The 24,299-nt window shown below is 44.5% G+C and overlaps 1 protein-coding gene across 2 annotated transcripts in view; it reads right to left on the reverse strand.

Annotated features, from left to right (window-relative positions):
* LOC135919966 (presequence protease, mitochondrial) overlaps positions 1 to 24,299 on the reverse strand; it is a 198,813-nt gene that overhangs the window by 136,271 nt on the left and 38,243 nt on the right. For both annotated transcript variants that reach the window (XM_070529293.1, XM_070529292.1), the window contains 6 exons: positions 14,966 to 15,092; positions 14,786 to 14,874; positions 11,779 to 11,907; positions 10,182 to 10,295; positions 5,398 to 5,494; positions 3,248 to 3,382 (listed from right to left, as the gene is read on the reverse strand). In XM_070529293.1, coding sequence (XP_070385394.1) covers positions 3,248 to 3,382; positions 5,398 to 5,494; positions 10,182 to 10,295; positions 11,779 to 11,907; positions 14,786 to 14,874; positions 14,966 to 15,092 — 691 coding nt within the window. The remainder of the gene's footprint in view (positions 1 to 3,247; positions 3,383 to 5,397; positions 5,495 to 10,181; positions 10,296 to 11,778; positions 11,908 to 14,785; positions 14,875 to 14,965; positions 15,093 to 24,299) is intronic.

Here is a 24,299-nt window from a genome sequence, read left to right on the forward strand (position 1 = left end):
AATTATCCTCAAACATCTTTTTAAAAAACATAACAAATGCCACACATGGTTTGGTTAAAATCACATTATAAATCATCATCATCATCATCAGCCTGGTTACGCCCACTGCAGGGCAAAGGCCTCTCCCATACTTCAACAACCCCTGTCGTGTAGTAATTGTGGCCATGTTGTCCCTGCAAACTTCTTAATCTCATCCGCCCACCTAACTTTCTGCCGCCCCCTGCTACGCTTCCCTTCCCTTGGAATCCAGTCCGTAACCCTTAATGAGCATCGGTTATCTTCCCTCCTCATTAAATGTCCTGCCCATGCCCATTTCTTTTTCTTGATTTCAACTACGATGTCATTTACTCACGTTTGTTCCCTCACCCAATCTGCTCTTTTCTTATCCCTTAACGTTACACCCCTTATTCTTCTTTCCATAGCCTGTTGCGTCGTCCTCAATTTAAGTAGAACCCTTTTCGTAAGCCTCCAGCTTTCTGCCCCGTACGTGAGTACTGGTAAGACACAGCTGTTATACACCTTTCTCTTGAGGGATAATGGCAACCTGCTGTTCATGATCTGAGAATGCCTGCCAAACGCACCCCAGCCCATTCTAATTCTTCTGGTTATTTCAGTCTCATGATCCGGATCCGCAGTCACTGCCTGCCCTAAATAGATGTATTCCCTTACCAGTTCCAGTGCCTCACTAGCTATCGTAAACTGCTGTTCTTTTCTGAGACTGTCAAACATTACTTTAGTTTTCTGCAGATTAATTTTTAGACCCACCCTTCTGCTTTGCCTCTCCAGGTAAGTGAGCATGCATTGCAATTGGTCCCCTGAGTTACTAAGCAAGGCAATATCATCAGCGAATCGCAAGTTACTATGGTATTCTCCATCAACTTTTATCCCCAATTCTTCCCACTCCAGGTCTCTGAATACCTCCTGTAAGCACGCTTTGAATAGCATTGGAAAGATCGTATCTCCCTGCCCAACACCTTTCTTTATTGGAATTTTGTTGCTTTCTTTAGGGAGGACTACGGTGGCTATGGGGCCGCTATAGATATCTTTCAGTATCTTTACATATGGCTCGTCTACCCCCTGATTCCGTACTGCCTCCATGACTGCTGAGGTTTCGACTGAATCAAACGCTTTCTCGTAATCAATAAAAGCTATATATAAGGGTTGGTTATATTCCGCACATTTCTCTATCACCTGATTGATAACTTGAATATGGTCTATTGTTGAGTAGCCTTTACGGAATCCTGCCTGGTCCTTTGGTTTACAGAAGGTGTTCCTGATTCCATTTGCGATTACCTTAGTAAATATTTTGTAGGCAACGGACAGTAAGCTGATCGGTCTGTAATTTTTCACGTCTTCAATTGGCATCCCCTTTCTTATGGATTAGAATTATGTTAGCGTTCTTCCAAGATTCCGGTACGCTCGAGGTCATGAGGCATTGCGTATACAGGGTGGCCAGTTTTTCTAGGACAATGTGCCCACGATCCTTCAACAAATCTGCTGTTACCTGATCCTCCCCAGCTGCCTTCCCCCTTTGCATAGCTCCCAAGGCGTTCTTTACTTCTTCCAGCATTACTAGTGGGATTTCTAATTCCTCTAGACTATCCTCTCTTCCATCATCGTCGTGGGTGCCACTGCTACTATACAAATCTCTTTAGAACTCCTCAGCCACTTGAACGATCTCATCCATATTAGTAATGATATTGCCGGCTTTGCCTCTTAACGCATACATCTGATTCTTGCCTATTCCTAGCTTCTTCTTCACTGCTTTTAGGCTTCCTCCGTTCCTGAGAGCATGTTCAATTCTATCCATATTATACTTCCTTATGTTAGCTGTCTTACGCTTGTTGATTAACTTCGAAAGTTCTGCCAGTTCTATTCAAGCTGTAGGGTTAGAGGCTTTCATACATTTGCGTTTCTTCATCAGGTCTTTTGTCTCCTGCGATAGCTTACTGGTATCCTGTCTAACGGAGTTACCACCGACTTCTATTGCACACTCCTTAATGATGCCCATAAGATTGTCATTCATTGCTTCAACGCTAAGGTCCTCTTCCCAAGTTAAAGCCGAATACCTGTTCTATAGCTTGATCCGGGATTCCTCTAGTTTCCCTCTTACCACTAACTCATTGATTGGCTTCTTGCGTACCAGTTTCTTCCGTTCCCTCCTCAAGTCTAGGCTAATTCGGGTTCTTACCATCCTATGGTTACTGCAGCGCACCTTGCTGAGCACGTCCACATCTTGTTACCAGGATTAGTGCAGAGTATGAAGTCTATTTTCATTTCTAGTCTCGCCATTCGGGCTCCTCCACGTCCACTTTCGGCTATCCCGCTTGCAGAAGAAGGCATTCATTATCCGCATATTATTCTGTTCTGCAAACTCTACTAATAATTCTCCCCTGCTATTCCTAGAGCCTATGCCATATTCGCCCACTGACTTGTCTCCAGCTTGCTTCTTGCCTACCTTGGCAATGAAGTCGCCCATCAGTATAGTGTATTTTGTTTTGACTTTATTCGTCGCCCATTCCACGTCTTCATAGAAGCTTTCGACTTCCTGGTAATCATGACTGCATGTAGGGGCGTAGACCTGTACGACTTTCAATTTGTACCTTTTATTAAGTTTCACAAGACCTGCCACTCTCTCGTTAATGCTATAGAATTCCTGGATGTTACCAGCTATATCTTTATTAATCAGGAATCTGGCTCCTAGGTCTCGTCTCTCCGCTAAGCCCCGGCAGCACAGGACGTGCCCGCTTTTTAGCACTGTATATGCTTCTTTTGTCCTCCTAATCTCACTGAGCCCTATTATATCCCATTTACTACCCTCTAATTCCTCCAATAACACTGCTAGACTCGCCTCACTAGATAACATTCTAACGTTAAACATTGCCAGGTTCAGATTCCAATGGCGGCCTTAATCGTATTATTCGTATTCGGCGCTTTCATATTTGACTTGTCCAAGGACGATGTGGAACACACCTCAATATCGTGGAAAAAGCATCGTCCGACAACCAGCCCCTAACGCATCAAGCGGATGAGGCTGCAGACGTCAGCTGTGGGATCCACGGGAGCGATACCGGGGACACGCTTGACGGGCACGAAGCCCACCGCATATCAAACACCCAGGTCGCTTTGGGGGCAACTGCTCTCTGGGACCCCCATAGTCAGACGGACATTATAAATAGAAAAGTTCATCTTGATCCCCTCAGCCTTCCCCACTACAGAAGGTAGTACAGAAGTGACATTCACAGACCTTAAAATATTGCTGCACTTTCTCCTGGAAGAAGTGTGGATTGCTTGCCAGTTGCTCCCGCAGCCAAGAAATGTGTTCATTCACCTTGAGTGACCTGACAGGGTCACCCCCATGGTTCCATATGCCAACTGTTGCCTGCAACAAAGAAAGACGGGCAAGAGCAAAGTTACACAAACAGCAGCTATGAAAATAGTTATTGGGGGTCACATACCTACAGCAAACAACCCATGCTCAGTAAATTTTGTGCAACGAGTAAATTAAAATGTATCATCCCAGCTTTTTCATAATTTGTGCAATCGTGCTTCTTTACTATACCAAGCTTCAGGGTGTAGCCATGATTTTACTTCAGTGAGGTTCCAATGTGCTGCCTACATCCAACACATTCATACAGTCAGTGTCAAAAGTTTGTTGTGTTAGTTCTATTTGTTGTTCTGTTTGGCAGCCACAATAAATTAGGAAGGCTGGTTCAGTTGTTGCCCACCATAAACAAGCCCACTACAGGCAGTGATGACGATGCAGCTCCAAGTCCACAAGCTGGAACAGACTGCAGTTGAAGTACTGGTTGAAGTGCCAAGTATTTAAGAACATAAAATGCTGCTTCATGCACACGAAATGTGCCAACCTGGCTTTGTAGTGAGTACTAGGTACATACCTGCCAACTTGTGAACTTTAACATTTGTAAAAATTCCACAAACATGACAAGAGAGGGAAGGGGGGATAGCACTTAATTTTTTCTTTAAGTTTGCCCCAAGCCAACACCTTCTGTGGGATACATATTTTATTAAAGGGGCCCTGAACCACTTTTTATCGAAGTGGAGAAACGTATTTGAGGTGAAAATAGTCTATTTCAGAAATACTGCGCCGCAAGAAGTACTTTAATGCGTTCAGCAGAAGCGGAGTTATTTGCAATCAAGCATGGACTCTGCTGCGCTCCCATTCCTTCTTCAATGCCTTGCACTGCGAAGGCTACAGCGCAGTGGGGCATGCCCACCACACTCAGTCTTCTAAATGTCATCGTGGCGCGCAGTTCAAAATTCCTTTTGGATGTTAACGCAGACGCCACGACTTCCGCCCTTGGTGCCTACGATGCACTAAACATAAGCCAAATGCGTTTGTCCTCAGCAAGCCACTGTGTGCTTAGCCAGTGGATGTAGCCGACCGCGGCTTGATGTCAGCTATCGGTCGATAGCAGCCGTCTAAGAAAATGACGAAATAGTGCATCTAGAAGAGAGTGAGGACAGGGCCTCCTGTTGAAGAAAGAACATTCGAGAGAAAGGCGACTTCGCGATCCGCTTGCAAGCTCCACGCACTGCATATGACAACAAACTTGACTGAGATGTTCACAGCAGCGTATGCTACCTATGGACTATGTTATTTCACCAAGCCAGAGGGGTGGTTCAGGACCCCTTTAATGATCATTTAACTTTAGATACAGCAAGCAAACATCGGCAAATTTAAAACAGCAGAGACTGAAAAGCAACATGTTTTCAGGTCCCATTGACATTTTCAGCAACTACGGTGTTGCCGATTTTGGCTGCTTAAGGAACTTTTCTGAATAAGCTTGCTTGAAACATGCACACTCTTGTTTACATGGCACCTTGCTCTGCCACAAGAGAGCATAACAGGTACCATTACAATTTCATTTTTGCATACACTGTTTAGCAGTCTTGTATCATCTTATCTTTCCAAGAGCTCAAACATTTTCACAAACAGAACTTATTTTTCGTAAAACTTAATACCACAATCGTAAAATTCCAAAACGAGCCCATATTCATAAACTTTATAAAAAATTCTGGAAAATTGGCAGGTATGGTACTGGTTATGCAAGCTTACTAGCACAGTTGCCTTCTTTGGACAGCAAACTGTTTTGAACACACTTTCTAATTCCTGGACTGAAAAATTAAATTTGTAAGTCCCACCTTGTATATCTTGTATAAACTTGTTTAAACAAGCACAGTGGCACCCCTTTGGCACCTTAAGTCTCGGATTTAACTTCACCACATTATTGCAGTCTCATACACATGACAAGAAAGTCAGCAGGATGGCTCCTGCTAATGGAACCATGAAGTACACATTAAAACCAAGTATTGCAAGACACATAACTGTCTTTTGACAAACATGGGCTAATAAAAAGCAGAAAAAAGGTTTACATAATTCAGGAGCAAGCCAAAGTTGGATGTCTGATGCTTCAAATTCAGCTCCACAGAGTGAAGGGCAGCATCAATGCGTTCCTGAGAGAATCCAGCACTGTTCAAGAAAAAAAGAGGACACACAACAGAGGGTTACAATGAAACCTTCAAACACAAAGTGCATCTAGAACAAGAAAACAATGTGCCATTTTTTTTTTAAACAATATCAGAACCACATTTAAAAAGTATCAAAAGTCTGCCAACCACTGCACAGCATGAGGCTGCCTACATGCATGTGTTGAAATAATCAACATTCAGTTTATTTATTCTTCATTTTATGCTTGTAGCTAGCCAGTTAGAAGTAAAAAAAAGATATGTATTACACAATCATCAAGCTTCCGTGAAGTGAATGAGGGGCGGGAAACTCATCAATTACTGCTATGAGCTGTCAGCCCTGCTGGCTAACTGTTTCCCCCCTAAACATAGCTGCACCAAAAATACTTAAGGTTTGATTAATTACAGTATTTGCACACTAATTCTGAGGTCTTTGCTACAATAACTGAAACACATTGTCCCTGCCAATTACAGAGGCAAAGAAGTTAAACGTGGAGTGTAAGCATATTTATAAAATTTTGATCTTGCACATATAGTTATTATCTTGCATGTATAGCTCTTATTAAGGTTAACTGGTACTTACAGAAGACATACTAGACTCCTACATCTATTTCAAGCATTAGCGCATTTAAAGGTAAGTTGTATGCAACTACCTAGCAGGCAGCTAGCTGCACAATACATGTTTCTACATTAAGTTGTAGTTAGGCATTAATTTGGCAAATTTTATGAAGGAGCAGGGAAACTTTCAAGTGGAACCTTTCTGTGATGTATATTTGGCATGGAGGCACCCAGAGGCATTGCATTACATGATGCCTACACTGTTCTCCCGACTACAATCAAACCTTGTTATAGCAAAGTGGCATCTGACACAATACAGTACCTTCGTTACATACAATATTTGTTATGAGCATACACAGTAGAACCTCACTGATACGCTCCTTGTTCATACTTTTTCCTGATTATAATGTTGCTGGAGCCCAGTAGCAGCAAAAGGCTCAACACACCCCTTTAGAACTCCCTTTGATACTTCATCGATCCCGCAACATTCCCACATGATATGTTGCAACTTTGGGGCATAACTACAAGAGAAATGTCAAGTGTACCACTTAAAACATGTCAACTGCACTAGAAACCCTAGCTGTGCATTTTCGACCATCACCAACATATGCTTGCAATGTGCCACAATCTTGTCGGGTGTGGCCTTGGCAGAAATTTCTGGAATTTTTTACACCTTACATCATGCTATTCGATATTCAGACTCCAGCTCAACCATATGCCAATTTAGCCACAAAGTCAGGCAGAAATGGTGATATTTTGGTTTTGATAAGTCACCAGCATGGTTGTCGGCCATGTTGCAGCACCTCCTCGAAACCATAACTAGTGAAACCCAGTCAATCCAGTAGTCACTGACCGTGTCCACACCGCAGGACAAGTCAAGCCACTAAGCATGGATCAATAAGGCTGCATCATCAGTAAGGCTACGTGTAAGGCATCAGCTGCATTGGCAATTTGTTATACAAGTTCGGCGCATCCAGTGTTTGTTAATTTATGTGCTAAATATAGCAACTAAGTCTCAGGTGACTTCTTCAAGCAGTTTGAAGTAGAGCAAACTCTACTCTCAATGTATGTACCTATGAGCGTGGCAATTAAGTGAGGGAACCGCCAGACAACGACTGTTGCTAAGAAACCTGCAATCATTTGGCTATCACAGCTCAGTTGGCTTCTGTTATGTTGCCAGAGAATAAAAGATTCAGTACATGCATTGACTGTACTTTCATCTATCTGTAGCGACAGCATGGCAATGGTCAAAATACCGACTGACCAGGTTACAGGCAAGCGTATATGCACACAGCAATGTGTTCGACAAACTTAGGCCGTATTCTTGAATGATCACTTTCGAAAATAGTACTTCCCCTTTCGTAGAACCAGATGTGTTGATAGGCGATAGCAATCCTGGCAGTGTGATTGATAAGACAACCTGCTTGGCACTGTGCCATGAATTCTTTCACTCGTAAATGCTGATACGTATGGCGCTACTCACACAAAGGTGAACGTATCACAAAGGTGAACGTATAGGTGAACGTAAGTGATAATCTGAGAATATGGCACACCTTTTTCGGCCATTTGAAAAATAAGACGGCCCCGTCGAGCCCACGTTATTGGTCAGCAACTGTATTTAGAGGCTGAGCTGTGTTTTAGTATTTAACATGTTCAAGCAATTTTAACAGCATATCCACGTAACACATTTTCCAGGTACAGTAGAACCTTGTTGATACTATCTCACTTCTTACAATTTCCAGGCAAAAATGTTCGCTATTGAGAACAATAACAATTCTCCAATACAGTTATGCTTCTTTTTACTGGTTGATACGTTCCCAGAAAAACACAATCTTTCTGCACCAGCGTTCAGCAATCGTATAATACATTTTCCAGCCACTAGATCCTATATAAGAACAAAAAGAAGTGAGAGGTATGAGCGATAGAGAGCACTAGGCACTCGCCATGGCACCTTCCTTGCAGCACTCGCCTGCCCATGTCACATAAATATGCTGGTTAGCACACGGTTCACTCTACTGGCACCTGCAAATCTCCACGCGGGTCGTCACACGTTGCATTTATAGCTGTCGCTGCCAGCTCTATTGCAATAAGCATCTTTACCTATCTGTTTTACAGTGCGTGTGGCATAGTGCCGTTGGGAGCGTAATGCATGCATTTAATAGGCGATTACACAAACGCACTGCACTTCCCTGCTGCAGGCGGCGCAAAGCAAGCATGAGGTTTTGCTCTCGTGTTATCGTACTCCAGTGTCGCCTATAGAGTCGATTTCATTTTGGTGTCCCATTACTAACTTAAAACACCATGAAAATAACAATGCGCATGTCAGCCGCTCAGGCTCCAATAGCGCGGGGTGTGTCGGCACCTCATGTTGCAATGATTCGTGCAACAGTTTGGATTAAGTAGGTTGAACAGTTGAGTTTGCGAAATATTTTAGTGACTTCGGGTGAACATTTCCCTGACTATGGTCCAATACAACTTTAGAAAAAAGGGGGCGTTTACTCCTCCGAGGCGGAGGCACACAAGCAACCACCAATGGGCGCGCTCTGGACTAACGTCATCAGCCAGACAGCCGGTGAGCCCGCCGGCAGAGAAGAAGGCCGCCCGTCCTTCGAACTGGGTGAGGTCGCTTCAGCTGCGTGCTTCAGCCCCTCGTCAGAGTGAATTCCAGAACTGTTTGTGATGGTCTATCATGCCGGAAATATTACTACGAGCTTATGATGCGGCATTTGTGCAGCATGCGTTTATTCTTAGCCGTGATCTGGAGAAGGAACATTGCAGCGAGCATCGCTGGCGCTGCGCTACGCTTTGCCTGAAAACAGGATCCTGCGGCGACCACTACGAACACACATGTTGCGTGTTTGTTCCATGTTGTTTTATTTCCCTCCCGAGTGACATTACGACGAGAAAAGTTTTCCAAGGACTGGTGCCTACTATTAGTGGCGGGTGTGTTCGTGTACTGTGTCGCTACATTTTTCGTCAGGTGGGGTGAAGAGATGGAGCAAAACCATTATCAGGAGAAATCAGAAAAGTGTGCGCACATGAAACAAACCTACGAGTGTCTCAACAGAAAATACTGGCCGAAGAAGCCTTCAACGCAAAGATTTGTCACCGTCAACTTAGCATGAACGATCATTGTCAACAGTGAGATAGTCGAGCGTCTAGCGACAGTGTTCGAGCGTTGTGTATAGCACCGTCGATTGATTGCTGTCCACCAGTGCTCACTGCAAGCGCAAGTTGTAGAATGCGTGCTGTGAAATTGTGAAAACACAAAACCAAAAAAATACAAATTTTATGCTATTTAAAACCAAGAGTATTCATTTAAAACGATGAATAAAGCATTTTTGTACCTTCCTGGCTCGACCGTATTCTTGCCCCAGGTTTGTAATGGTTGCAATAAATGCATTGTTTTATATAAGTACTTTTTCAATAGCAACTGATTCATTTTAAGCTTGGAAAACGAGTAGTAGATACGCCGTGTACATGTAAACAAGCGCAAAAACCATGCAGAGCTGCTCTTTCTACCTTTGTCACTTGCAATGAAGCTAAAGAGGAGACGACGGGCAGCGTTGTAGAAGGCACGCGGTTATTTTTCTGTCGCTATCTGGCATGTGCTGTGCACATGAGAGCTCTACTAAACCAGTCATCAAAATACAAAAGTCTTTATTTATACCGAGAATTACGCGTTTCCAGAGCACGATTTTTCGAGCGGGACCATTTTGGTCGCGGAGGCAATCGGCTGTCGCGCTTCGGTCATCTGGGCGGGGCCTCCCCTTTTTTCTAAAGTTTTAGCCGACTATAGTATGTTTTTTCTTACATTTTTTACAAAACTTATAAAAGAGGTTCTTACATTTTTTCTCAATGTCTAAAGGAAAACATATAAGAGGTGTACTACTTTTATGTTCGCATTAGTACTTTATTAATAATAATCAAATATTTTTTAAATTTGGGTTTGTTATATGGAGGTTCAACTATAATATCTGCTGGGTAAATACACAGTGAAGTGGACACCATGCGGAACACATTTTAGCCATACATTCAATGTGGTTGCTGCTCAATATCACCAAATTAAGTGCACAGCCCAGTTTAGAGAAAGCACAGCTAAAAGGTATAGAACTTTAGCCAGGATGTCTCACCTTATAACTTCATCAAACGTCTGATTGATTATGTCAGTCACCTTGCTTATGTCAGCCTTACTCACACCATGCAAGCCAACTGAGAAAAATGCCTCTTTCAAATTGGCATCATACCTGTAATTACAGAATGTTTTCATGTAAATCAATAGAAACTGCATTAATGCACAGCATCGGTCAAGGACAATAAAGACTGCATGCTTTTTGATGAGAAAAAGAACAGAAAGGATTGGGACAGAGGGAGAAAACACAAGAAAAGCACTGCTTACATGAACTTTTATTTAAAAGCAAGGAATACTGTACACGGTTATAATTTTTAAGTATTACAGACTTTTAAAAATCGCCAATGGCAGACAGCATAAATCCTGTCCTTGAGCTCTATTATTCAAAGAGGCAGATATTACTAACAAAAATCGAAACACATAGTTAACTAGTTAACAGAAATTCCTTAATTAATGTCTTAATGAATTACTTTATGGCATATACTGCAATTTACAAATTGTAGCCGGTGAGATTGCAAGACATATTCAATTGAAATTAATTTCCAGGAGGAAATAAAAAATTCAGTAAATGGTGCCTGTCTCGTGTGCTCTTCCCCTGCCCCATTCCCTTTTGCACTTTACCTCATGAAACTACATCAGATGGCCCACCTAGATGAATTTAGCAGGCAATGGGAACAGTAACAACAGAAAAAAGAAAAAAAAAAAGAGAGCACACTCCTGCAATGCTTTTTCTGATGTCCTTTTTCATGTTGCTGGCTGAATGCATGGTGCCATATCAGCAAGGTCCCAAGCAATCTATTCTCAAGTACCAGCTAAATTTTATAGTACATTGTACCAAACTCTGTTTATTTCTCAAGAACAATGTGTACACCTTGTCACACAAAAAAAAGTAAGAGCCAGCCAGCTGCTGGCAGCCACAGTCAGCTGGACTTCACTTCTTTTTTTCTGCAATAGCATGTGCATGAACTGTTCCATAACAAATGGTGGCTAGATAAATCTATCCCTATATTTACTTTTTGTACGTATAGTCAACTTGCACAGTAATAAGCAAAGAAACTATTGTTCAGTTGCACTGATACATGGGTTAATGTGCAATGGTCGTAACAATCAGTCCATGAACAAACTATGCACAGTTTTCTGAACATAAGCTTAACTTTAGTAAAAAGATGGAATAGTACAGAAGTTACACCATAATTACACTCAACAAGATCCTACATCAGTTAAGCAACTGTGCAGCCACACAATGGAGCAGTACAAAACTACAGAGCATGAGGTGAGGGCCTTAAAACAAATACACAGGAAGGCAATGTACATATAGTAGTGCAAAGCATTCCATGCACATTACAGTACGATTAACCTTCTTGAAAGCTTATACCTCTCCTACAGTGCACAGCCTGCACAATAAAAAGCTAAAGTGATTGTTTTGAACAGAGAACACATATAGAGCTAGGAAAGCCCAAAAATTATGTATGACAACATTCTGCATGCAAAATCAACATCAATCTGCAACAACTTTCAAGAAGGACTCATCAGCAATAACAATAAAGAGGTATCAGATTTGGTTTGCAGGCTTTACTGAATTAAATGCGTGAGCATACCCAAGTGATGGCGTGTAGTCAGCTCCAATTCCAGCTTGAAGTAAGTTTTTATAGAATGGTGAGTTAGGTCCATTCACAAGGAGGTGGCTTAGTATTGACATGGCAAATGATTCCTGTGTATCTGTGATACTGGGGGGTACAAAAAACAATGCAATAACATAAATGCCAGTACTTACATCACACTTCACAAAAAGATGTGAGTCAAGCCGTTGTGCCATGTATGCATGTGTTCATGGACACTTATAACATGGGCATACATAGGCATATATATGTGCATGTTTGAATGCACACACATGTGATTAAAGTTAAAATAAGAAAAAATATGAGAAGAACAATATACAGGGACAAAGCAAGTTTAAGGAGGAACAAAAGCACTTAGAGTAGGGGTGCTTGAATGTCTGAAAATTTTATACAGCAAACTAAATACACTTTTATTCAATGATTCGATTCAGTGCTTAAATTGAATAGTTATTATTTGAGATACTGAACATTTATCAAATAGTTTCTTAATAATCAGTACCAACGAGTAAGCACTTGAAGAACAAGAAACCAAAAAGGCGAAGGATTCATTTTTCTTGTTTCCATCCTTGGACTATGTGCCCATATTCAATGCACAGTGCAAGATTTTATGCTACATGAGAGACAATGTTTATCTAGGGGCGATGCTGTTGCTTAATGCTAGGGTGAAACAAGTGCTCATGTGCAACCAATCTCATATTATCATTAAAAATATATGGTTAGGAGCTGGGCTTATCTATTGAATCTTATTACAGAGCATTTTTGTTGAACATGCCTTCGGAGGTACTTTGGTACACCCACTTCCCACAAGAAGCTGCATTTTTCCAAAGTATTTTGTTTAATTTTGATGCCTGACTTTTATTTAAGAGATGGTAATAAAACCGCACCATGCATACTATACTAATTGCTATGAAGGAGCTAACTTCAGTGAACAGCATTCTATCTTCATTTGATGTTGGCTGAAATGTATTGATTCAAGCGAAATTCTGCAGAACTCTAGCACATTATTGAAAGGAAACTTGCCTTATTATTTTAAAGCTATTCAAAAATAACTTAATTCCTATTTATATTTGCTGTGAGAACGCTTATGTAAATACCTTGGAAAATATCTGCAAAAGTTCTACAGCTACCTTAATTCTACACAAGAAAAGCAGGAAGATACTTATAAAGAAAGGGGTCAGACAGGGACACACAATCTCTCCAATGCTATGCACTGCGTGCTTGGAAGAAGTATTCAAGCTATTAAACTGGGAAGGCTTAAGAGTAAGGATCAACAGCGAATATCTCAGCAACCTTCGATTTTCAGATGACATTGTCCTATTCAGCAACACTAGAGACAAGTTAGAACAAATGACTGAGGACCTTAAAAAAGAGAGTGTGAGAGTGGGGTTGAAGATTAATATGCAGAAGACAACGATAATGATGAATAGCCGAGCAAAGGAACAAAAGTTCACAATCACCAGCCAGCCTTCAGAGTCTGTGAAGGAGTACGTTTATAGGTCAATTAATCACAGGGAACCCTGATCATGAGAAGAAAATTCCTAGAAGAATAAAAATGGGTTGAATCGCATATGGCAGACATTGTCAGCTACTGACTGGAAGCTTACCATTATCAGTGAAAAAGGAAGGTGTACAATCAGTGCATTTTACCAGTGCTGACATATGGGGCAGAGACTTGGAGACTGACAAAGAAGCTTGAGAACAAGTTAAAGAGCAAGGGAACGAAGATTGCTAGGCATAATGTTAACAGACAGAAAGAGAGCGGTTTGGATCAGAGAGCAAACAGGTATAGACAATATTCTAATTGACATCAAGGGAAAAAAATGGAGCTGGGCAGGCCATGCAATGCGCCGGTTAGATAACCATTGGACCATTAGGGTTACAGAATGGGTACCAAGAGAAGGAAAACGCAGTCGAGGATGGCAGAAAACTAGGTGGAGCGATGAAATTGGGAAATTCGCAGAAGCTACTAGGAATAGGTTGGCGCAGGACAGGGGTAATTGGAGATCCCCGGGAGAGGCCTTCGTCCTACAGTGGACATAAAACAGGCTGATGATGATGATGAATCACTAATTGTTTCGTGTTCAATCTGCATTTGAAAAATTACTATTCGTAGACCCCTAATTTACAGTGACGTCAGTGGGAATGGCATCAACAATAAAGTGATGTATGAACAGAGTAAAACCCCCATTCTATTTTGGCAAGGTGCTGTGGGATGGAACAACTCAAGGACAAAGCGGTGAGTATTCATGGAGAAAATTTGGGGCAATGGTAACTACATATGCCTAACAGAAACTTAAATGACCACTTTTAGATTTGCCAATGAGACTTGGGCCTTCTTGTGCTGCAATGAACAGCAATTCTAGTGCAGGGAGTGAAACTGCATGAGAAGGAAAAGCTTGTGCTCGATAAATGGATGAGCATACACAAATTACAGGGGAACAAGTGCACAGACAGCAAAGTTGTGACCAAGGAGCAACACAGTGCATCTTAGGAGGTGTAATTATCTAATGCTGATTCTGTCGGTTTATCAAGTCCAATAAGTGGTCATGGAGAATTTTGTTTATTGCAAATTTGTTTATCACATTGCCATGAAATATGAGTTCACAAGCATTTACTGTTAAAGCATGGCACTAGGCAGAATTCTGCAAAGAAGCCATATAAGTGAGGACACAAGCTAAAGGTGTAGACAACAGCATCACCTTCAACTGACTTCATTCAGGCTGATATGATTAACACAGGTCAGGTTCACTAAACTTCCTTCACTTAAGAGCAGTTATCTGGTAAGTGGATTACCACCTTCTTTTACAATGCGACAGGCAGATGTGCCACTAAACAACCATAAGCAGATCACACAGTGAACAGGATTGCTAGGCATGTTTTACCAAGTCTTTTTCACAGCTTGCATTGTGTGCCTGAGGTTTCTTGAAGAGCAAATACAAAACCACACATAAAATAAATTACACACATAAAAATAAAAAGCACTCACTCATTCATTGCGTATGTTACTGCCACTGTTGACTGCTTTTCAGGATTTGCAGCCAATGGGTCTGGAACGCAAGTCATGGTCTCCATTCTCTGTAATGTGTTTTCTCAAATTACTTTTTTTTTCTGCAGAGGACAGCTGTATACAGCAGCAACAACGAAAATAAAAACCAGGACTGCTCACCGGTTCTTTCCACCTTGGCTCAGAAGGTATGACATGATTGCTATCAATTTTCTCAAACTTTGACAAGGCCAACTCATCGATCAGTGACAGTGTCTTTTCCAAAGGAAAGTCACCATAGGTTAGGAATCTGGTCCAAAAAGAAAGGAAGGAAATCACGCTTCAGCTATTTGCTTGTTCGAGATAATATTAGTTTAATACTTGCAATAATGTGGCACAATAGTCTTAAGTTCAGAATGAACTAGCGTCTGTAGCTAACAGTGCAGATCTGGCTTCATACCAGTTAATCACAGCTGCAGCCTCTTCCGCTCTGAAGTGACGATGCACCTTAGACAAAACAACGCTCAAAAAATCATTCATAAGTGCACAGATTCAGTGGATACAGCTCTATCATGGTGCCATCACTACAATATGCACAGGAAACTGGGACCACAAGGTACTTGTCCCCAATCCCCATATGTGACTTACACACCTCTTTCCTGTTAAAGGTTCTTAGAACAATTTGCCACTTACAACTAAAAAGTGAAAATCAACGCATGAAAGTGTTTGCCTATTGTCTGCAATGCATGCAAGTATGCTAGTGAACCAAACAAGAAACCATGTGATAGGATGAAGACCTTGTTTGAAGCTTCCTAAAATTGCTGCTAGCAGTATTACACTGTTTCACTAGTGCATCAGCAGACAGACAACCAAACATGCTAATCACTCAGCTACCACACAACTGCATGTCACATACTTGCTGCATTTCGTGTAGCAAGTATGGCACAACCTCAGAGAGCTTAGAGGCAACAGGAAATGCAGTGTACTTACAATAATACAACTCAGTTTAATCCAATTCTTTTCATAAGGTGCTGACAACTGCGCAAAACTTTCTAGAGGTTGCAGTCAAGAAATAAACAAGCTTATGCCTCAGACGCGTAGGAAAGAGACAGCTGACCCCAAGTGACGCCAGAATAGAACTGTGAGTCCTTGCTACATCATTTTCTTCTCATATGGGCATGCACTATCAGAGTTCCAGGTGCCACCAAAGGGAGGGTGCCAATGGGCGCCCCGTGTAGACTGGAAGTTAAAACCGGACTGAGGGCCGGCTATGGCACTCTAGCATGAGGTCAGGCGGCGATGCGAGGCTTTCCATCGCAGTCTCCACGTAAGCCGGCTTAAGGCGGTCTAAGCTTACTGTCTCTTCACTGTCGTTCTGTAGGAGGATGGCGGTTGTCGAGGTGCAGTGGAGGACGCGAAATCGGTATTTACAGCATCGCAATGAAGATTGTATTGTGGCTGGAAGGATGGGGTGGAGTGGACCAGAGGTCCTTAAAGGGACACTAAAGGCAAATATTAAGTCAAGCTAAAGAGATACTAAATTAGTGCTCGAGACTCTCTAAGGCACCAATATTATCGTGACTAGAGCCTTAATATTCGATAAATTGAGGTAAATGCAGGACGTGATTACAGACTCCAGAGGAAATTCAAGCACTTGCCCGATGACAAAAGCACTCCTGAGTTGAATTCTGTCACTAGTACTCAACCATTCGTTGCAAAAAACATCCTTTTATTGTATTATAAGAAGAAATAAAATGGTACTTGTCTTGTTATATTTCGTCTTTAGAAAGAAGAACTCATTTAAATTACCCTTGACAATGACGCGGGCGGTCAAAAAGTTTCATTTTCACTCGACTCTGCACCGCCCACGCTTTCGCATTTCAGTAGTTTCGTTTTAGCGTAGTACTGCACTGGTTTTGCTGGCTTGCGAAATTCACACAAAATGCGAGTAGAAGAGGAAGAGAATTCAACTTCCACTGATGTCGCGGGATGCCTGAATGGTCTACACTACTTAACCAAAAAACAGCTGCAGCGGCGAATCCACCACTCTGTTAGCTTCGTCTTGGCTCGGTATCGCCGTCTGTCAAACGCTGTTTTACTCACCGATGGCAGCAAAGGGTGGTGATGGCGTATGCAACGTCACCACTCCACCGGCTGGATGGCGGGAGATTTGAATTTCGAAAAAGGTATTCGGACCTTTTGGATGCAATTTACTCGTAAACTAGGTCTTTTCTTAGCACGAAACAAGCGTTGCGAGATTTCTGGAATGGTATTTAAATAGTCCACGTAGACTTAGTATTTGCCTTTAGTGTCCCTTTAACACAGTCCAGGAGGCATTGTGGGAATTCTTGTGGCTGGGCTGGTAGCTGCGTTCATGTAAAGAAGTCTCCGGGGAGACTTCTTTACACTTCTTACGGGGAGAGAACTGCCATAAGCCAGCTCTGCCACTGAGCACTGTAGCTTTGCGCGGAGGACGACCCGTAAACTGTTAGATATGGCGCCGTTTCCTGAGGCTACTTCGAGTTCCCCAGACCACATCGAATTGCAGCACATTCCAGAGGAGCGCTCGATCCAGCAAGTTCACGTGCAAACAAGTTCGTACGCCGCCGGTGGAGCTATTCAATGCTTGAGTTTTCCAGAAAACGAAGGGATAGCCCGGCATTGTTGCAAGGAAAGTGGGTCCCGAAACAAGACGGCTGCGATGTATCGGGAAGGCCTGGCAGCGTCGCCCCCAACTGGCTTTTGTGACGGCGATCAAGCAAGGGGGACCAAGCGGCGACTCTCTCCACCTGGTGTGGCACCGCGGCACGGGCGCCAACCATTGGCCGAAAATGGCGTCATCTGAGCGGACTCTCCCATTGGTCAAACATGACGCGACTTCCAGTGCTCGAAGGGTTTAAAAGAAGCATTCCAGAGAGACCAGAGCATTCCCTGATTCACCTCTCTCGAACTTCTTGCCGCGGGCCGCAGCGTCCGAGTTGCTGCCGGCCCGTAATGACTGTACGGCTGTTACTTGACTCTCACCTCTCTGTATATAATGTAAAATAAACCCTCCCAAGTTTTGTTTTCATCCTGAAGTCCATCCTTCAACCCCGACAAAACACAAGAGCACAAGGGGGAAGGTCAACCCAGGCGGCACAATTGAGGGGGGTAGCCAGGGTGGCCTTCAGCTGTCGGTGAAGGCATTCCACCATACTGTTTACATGCAGGTGATACACAGTGGCACGGCAATGTCTGGCGCCGAGAATGCGATTAAGTCAAGCAAACCGGGAGGACTCAAATTGGCGTCCATGGTCTGCTGTAACGGTGCCAGGACAACCAAAGCATGATACCCACGCAGAAATGAAAGCGTGGGAAACAGTCCTGGCGGTGACGTCATGAATGGGAACAGCCTCCAGCCAGCATGTGAAACGGTCGACCATGGCGAGTATATAACGTTAACCTTGAGACACAGGTAGAAGGCCCACGATGTCGAGATGAAGATGGTCGAAACGACGGCCGGGTGGAAGGAAGGCTTGGGGAGGTGTCTTGGCATGACGGGAGACTTTTGTTGTCTGGCAGGGCAGATACGCATGCGTCCAAGCGCACACTTCACCATTAATTCCGGGCGAGACATAGCTCTGGGTGAGAAGATGCCAAGTAGCCCAAATACCTGGTTGACATATGTCTTGTAGAGAGTGGAACAGGCACGTACCCAGGGGAGAGCCTGGGGGGGGGGGCCGAAATTATGTGTCATACACTCCGCCCTCCCTGCCCACACCACCAATCCTTACGCACACATTCCTAAAGCGCTGCCAAATCAATGTTGAGACTTGACAGCCTATTTGGTGGTCAACATTTTGATGCCTCTTTCACTCCTTTTGGATGACGGTATTTATTGGCATCTCCTGGGGTGTGAAGGCCAGTTTTCTCATCGATTCGGTGCCAGCGCGATTAACTCCAAATGCATTCAGTTGTCACCATCTATTCAATGGTCACGCACATGGCTGTTGCTTCATTAGTTCAACCTTCTTTGTTTAGACTAATCCAGGGACCAGGAAAGGAATTCGGTTCATATTCAGCTGGTCTGCATGCTTGAGGAACGAGTTGCAGCCGGAGAGAACACCAGCTGAGTTTAACTTTTCCTTTTGCTTCATTATTACCTCTAGTGGCGGCTCGCCATGATGCTGCCAGATCGTCGGAACCATATACCCGCAATATGGGTCAAATAAAGTGCAAATTGAAATAATGCGAAACAGTGTCCCTCATCAAACCCTGTAATAACCCTAAAACTCATAAGTAATATGATTGTCACCTGTTACCTTGTCTGGTTTTTCCCTAATTGTAGAGCACTTTTCGTGCAAGATTGGCAACTGGAAACAAAAATTGCAAGGAGTTGAGAAATTAAGCAATCCTCTAAGGGAGGGAGCCAAGGCAACAGCCAAACTGGAAGGAAAAGGAAACATAACAAATTTAATTGTTGTTTATGAAAATATTTAGGGATCAACATCTTTTTATTTAAAAAGGAAGTAGAGAAAACAGTACCAGAAATGGAGAACAATTACGTGTGTTTGGATTACGCTTCTACAGTTATCAGTCGAACCGCCTGACGTAGCCACTTCTCTGCTGTGCTTATGTGGGTGTTTTTCTAACCTTTCGCAGTAGGCCCAGTAAGTCTAGAACCGCAGCGTCCTGCGCTCTATGTGGTTGTATAGAACTGGCGGCCACGCATTGTTACGAAATTTTCCAAGTAACAATACGAGTTGGTTTTCGCACTTGGTAGAGCAGTAAACGAGGAATCCAAAAGAACTGTGATTGTTCCGCAAATATATATTTCTCTATAATTCTTCCAGAGCTAGTACAAAAAATGCTACTATAGTCGTGTACAACTTAAATCTGCAGTGAAGCTCTGCCCACGCCCTCATAACCACCAGCCACTGTTGCTCCACGAGGCTGAAAATAATCCTTAGTTCAAACTTTTCCTGTTACCCAAATAAGGCAGTAACCACAAAAATAAAATTATTAGCGCATAATTTTACACGTTTTTCTTCGCCTAGTACAGTGGAATTACGAAAGCCTAATTCTTTATTGAACTGAAATAAGATGCTTGCTTCGCAGCAACTATTTATTGTCAAGTTTCACTTAAGTTGGCAGTGAAGTTTCATGAGTAAAACGGGCTCAGCAGTGAAATGAACTGTACCGCAGGCTTTTGAAGAATGAAATATACTCAGGCTCCATACACTTTGTCCATGTCTGTTGCACACCTCATTGCTTCCACCATTGCTTCCATGAATGATTCTTCAAGAACAGCGGACGCTGTGGAGCTGTCAAGCACGACGGCATTTTGAAAAGGTCGCATGATCATAATTTTGTTTGGTTCTGTGATTGACTGGCGGAGTAACACAACCCCACATGGTCCGTTTGCCTTGGCTGCTAAATGCTGTTTCTTTTTTTTTTTTAAGTTGTATTCTACTGTAGAAATCTTTATTTTACACTTTCGCTTGTTTACTTGTTCTACGCTTCTTTCTTGAGCGAGTCCATTTGATGTGGTTCCTTGTTTGCCAAGTAAAGGAGAGGTGTATCTCACAGGCGTACCTGTGAGATATGCATTATTTCATTTCTCGTTTGCGGGTTTACGCGTCTTTGTGGTGAATGGTGGGCGTTATTCATATTTGTACTAGTAAAGGTACCCCCCCTCATTTGCATAGAAAGTTACCTTGGGTTGGGCCACCCCCGAAAAAAAATCCTGGGTACATGCCTGGAGTGGAAAATGGTGCAATATAGTGAAGCTGGAACACAAGGGTGGGGAACGTCTGCTGAGCCATTGCACCAAAAGAGCTCAGATTAACATGGATGGGGAACAAGCCATAGTCGGAGAGAACGGGGGTTCTCCCGAAAAGCAGCGGGCTCGCTGGCATTCTGCCGTGTGGAAGCGAATGCAACCCGGTCGACGGTTGGAGATGGAAAGTAAACTGCAGCTATACGAGAAAGGGCATCAGCAATGGTGTTGTCGGCACCTTTCAAGTGGCGGATGTCGGTTGCAAATTCTGAAATATAAGCACGATGGCGAAGTTTGCGTGACACATACTTCGATGAGTTGGTGTGGAAAACATACTCCAGTGGCTTATGATCGGTCAGCACGTAAAACTGGCATCCTTCCAGGAAATGCTGTACTGCAGTGTAGATGGCTAGTAGCTCTCGGCTGAAAACACTGTAGCGGGTCTCAGCAGGAAGTAGTTTCCGAGAGTAGGGACAAAGGTCTCCACTCAGAGGTAATGAACTGCTGTAAGACGGCTCCGACGACCACGCTGGAGGCATCAACCATCATCCAAGTAGGGGTATTGCTGCACAGATGGATAGGAAGCACGGCATTCGCAACTGCTTGCTTAGCAGCAGTAAAGGTGGCCTGGGCTTCTGATGACCAAGAAATGGCAGTCTGAAATGGGAAAATCTGTCAAGATCTTTTCGAACAGAGAGGAAGACATCAACGTGCAGATGCCCATGGGAGCAAGGTCGGACAGAACTCCAGAGAAGGAGAGACAAGTCAGACCGTCTGTGAGGCGACAATGCCGCACACTGACGTTCAAGTCGAAGTAGGAGAGGAAGTCCGAGCCAACGATCGGGTGAACCATGTCTGCGATGACAAAGACCTATAGAAAAGTGCGGCGAAGGCTGAAGTCGTGGATGAGAGATTGGAGTACATACGTCGCTATAGACGAGGCGCTGGCATTGGCAGCACGAAGCAACTGCCCTGACGTGGCACAATCATCTCGTGGGAACCACGTTGATTTCCGCGCCCATGTCTATAAGGAACCGGGTGCCGGAGAACTTGTCGGTTACCACAAAAAGGAGGCTGGGATGACAAGCGAGACCACACGCCGCCGTCAGTGATCCCAGCGGGCGTTTCCCGGCCACAAACAAGGAGATGTGCCCTTCGTGGCTCGGTGTTGGAAACACCGGTGGTACCAGCAGAGACCCATAGGGCTGGGACTCGGAGCTTCACATGTACACAAAAGAGTGCGATGACCGAGATTAGGTAAATCAGTACCCTGGGGGGGGCTCTCCAGCGTGCTGTTGATGCAGCGAGCTCATTGATGCAGGCCTCAAGGCACGAAATTGCCAGGTCTGCAGGCAGTAAGACAGCAGTGGGCTTCTTCGATTTTCCACTTCTGGCTACCCGCGGGCTGCCAGAGCCAGCCAGAGCGTCTTCGTTTTTCTCGGGTTGCTCCGCCCACCGCACTACGCACTTCCGCCGGGCGTTCGTTTTGCTCGCGCTGGACGGTTCTGGCTACCCGCGGGCTGCCAGAACCTGCCAGGACGATTTTGGTCTGGCTGCTCTCTGGAAGTTCTCTGGCTAGCAGACGACTAAAAGAGGCGATGGGCGCTCGCCGCCATCTTTACGGGGACTTCACGGATTGCTACACGGGCGCTTGAGGACTTAAACTTACCTCGCTCAGCAAACTGTCTACGGTCATCTTCGGATTTCCTTACTTCTAGCGTTATCGTTTTAGGTGCTAACGCTCCGTTCCGCATCGCGAAGCGGTGTGATACGAGCCGTGGTGAACCGTTTGAAGCTTGTGTGTGTGTCCCCTGATTGCTTCTTCGCGGCGGTGATCAGCACGCCGCGCTCTCATGCGTGCATGTTATCTGCATCGTGTTCCACGCAAGCTGTAGGCGCTCATTCACACATTGCGGTACATTTTGGGTTCGTCTTTCACTGATGGCGTTCCTTTTCACATATCTCGCGTATGCATGCGGATGTATCTCCTTTTTCTGCAGTTATCTAAGGCTTTGCAGCTAGCCCGTGTGCGCTCCGTCTCTCCGTCGTATGCTTGGGTGGCAGCTCGAAACCGCCATGTGTTCGAACTGCAGGCCGTTGATCTAAGAATACACAGATTGCACTCGGTACATTTAGACGCACGTACATTGGCTTATTGCTCTCATGATTGCGACCAATGTTGTTTTTCGTGTGAAACGTTTCGCTGGTCACAGGCGACGTGCATTTTCACGCGCCAGCCGCATCCCCAGCTCCTTAAATAAGAAGCACCATCAGCCACAACAAACTTTCTGAAATCGAAGCCCAAACAGGTCGGCGCGAAATTTTATGCGTATGAGACGTACCCGTTAACCTGCTTTTTCATGTCTTGTGATGACACAACGCCAACTCATCATTGTCGCCGGTGGTCGACGTGATCGCTGCGAGCAGGGATCCTCCAGCTATCGCTTTCGAGTATACAATCACGATTTCGCGTCTTGTCATGCGCCTCGTCGGAGGCCATCGGTTGCGCTGCGCAAGGCGAGGTTGGCCGAGTCGCGCGAAATCGCGCGAAAGTGATCGTGTTCCTGAATACAACTATATATTTTCAAGCTGGCAACGCACAAATGGGCCGACTACGCCGAGCGCGCGTCGGCCTCGACGGGCGCTGCCATGCTGGTAGCATGTTTACATTTGGCCAGCTGTACCGGCGTTCGATTTTGCAAACTTCGGGCAGGTTCGGGTTGTCTTGGGGATCCCAGCCCACGTGACTTCCTGTCAGAACCGGAACTAGCTGGCTGCCGTCTGGCTCCCAGCGGGCTGCCAGAACTCCGAAAATCGAAGAAGCCCAGTGACGGACGGGGAGGTCGCCTCATGAACCTGGTCGGCGAGCTCCGCCAGGTGGTCGAGGGTGACGTCGCCGGCCACCATGATGATGTGGCACATGGTCTATGAAAGGCGTCGGAGGAAAAGCTCTCGAAGCGACGCTGAGTGGGTGGGGACGTCATGCTCCCCGAGAAGCAGTCACATCCAACGCAGCAGTTGCGAGGGGCGCCGGTCACTAAGGTCCTCCTCAGTAAGGAGCAGCAGAAGGCAGGTGCGTTTCAATGGCATGAATCACACAAGCACCTTGGTCTTGAGGTGCAAATATGGTGTAGCGCCCGTAGGGGCGGAGAGAGCACCCGAGAGCTCACTGGCAACATCAGGAGAAAAGATTGAGGTGACATGGTAGCAGCATGTCGTTTCCGAGGTGATGTGGTAGAGGCAGAATTTCGCCTCAATCTAGTGAAACCAAACTTGCGGTTTCTGTGGCCAGAAGGGTGGGAGGCAAAGCTGCAGCAACGAGACGTCCTGTGGACTCGAGTCGTGTTCTGTGGAGGGTTCGGGCAGATCAGTCATTGTGTTCATCCTAGGTCACAACTTGCAGGCTTATGCCTCAAACGCAAAAGAAAGAGACAGCTGACCCGAATCGACGGTGGAATATAACTGCGAGCCGTGGCTTCGCGTGCCACGGCCACGCACAGTCTTTATTTTCTTCTCATGCGGGCATGCGCTATCCAGATTCTAGGCACCGCCCAAGGGAGGGTGCCACAAGGTCGAGTCACAAAATGATGGAAACGAGCATCGCATTATCCCTTAAACAAAGAATTGCATTTTTTAATCGGCACAGAAAGTTTCATGAAATGATGATATTGGGCAACACACTCAAGAGGGGCTGCATAACTCAAAACCAGCGAGGGGTAAAAACCAAATTCTCTGGGTGCCACAAGGGCCACACTTCAG

The sequence above is a fragment of the Dermacentor albipictus genome, unplaced genomic scaffold (genome assembly GCF_038994185.2).
Source record: "Dermacentor albipictus isolate Rhodes 1998 colony unplaced genomic scaffold, USDA_Dalb.pri_finalv2 scaffold_20, whole genome shotgun sequence".
Lineage (NCBI taxonomy): Eukaryota > Metazoa > Arthropoda > Arachnida > Ixodida > Ixodidae > Dermacentor > Dermacentor albipictus.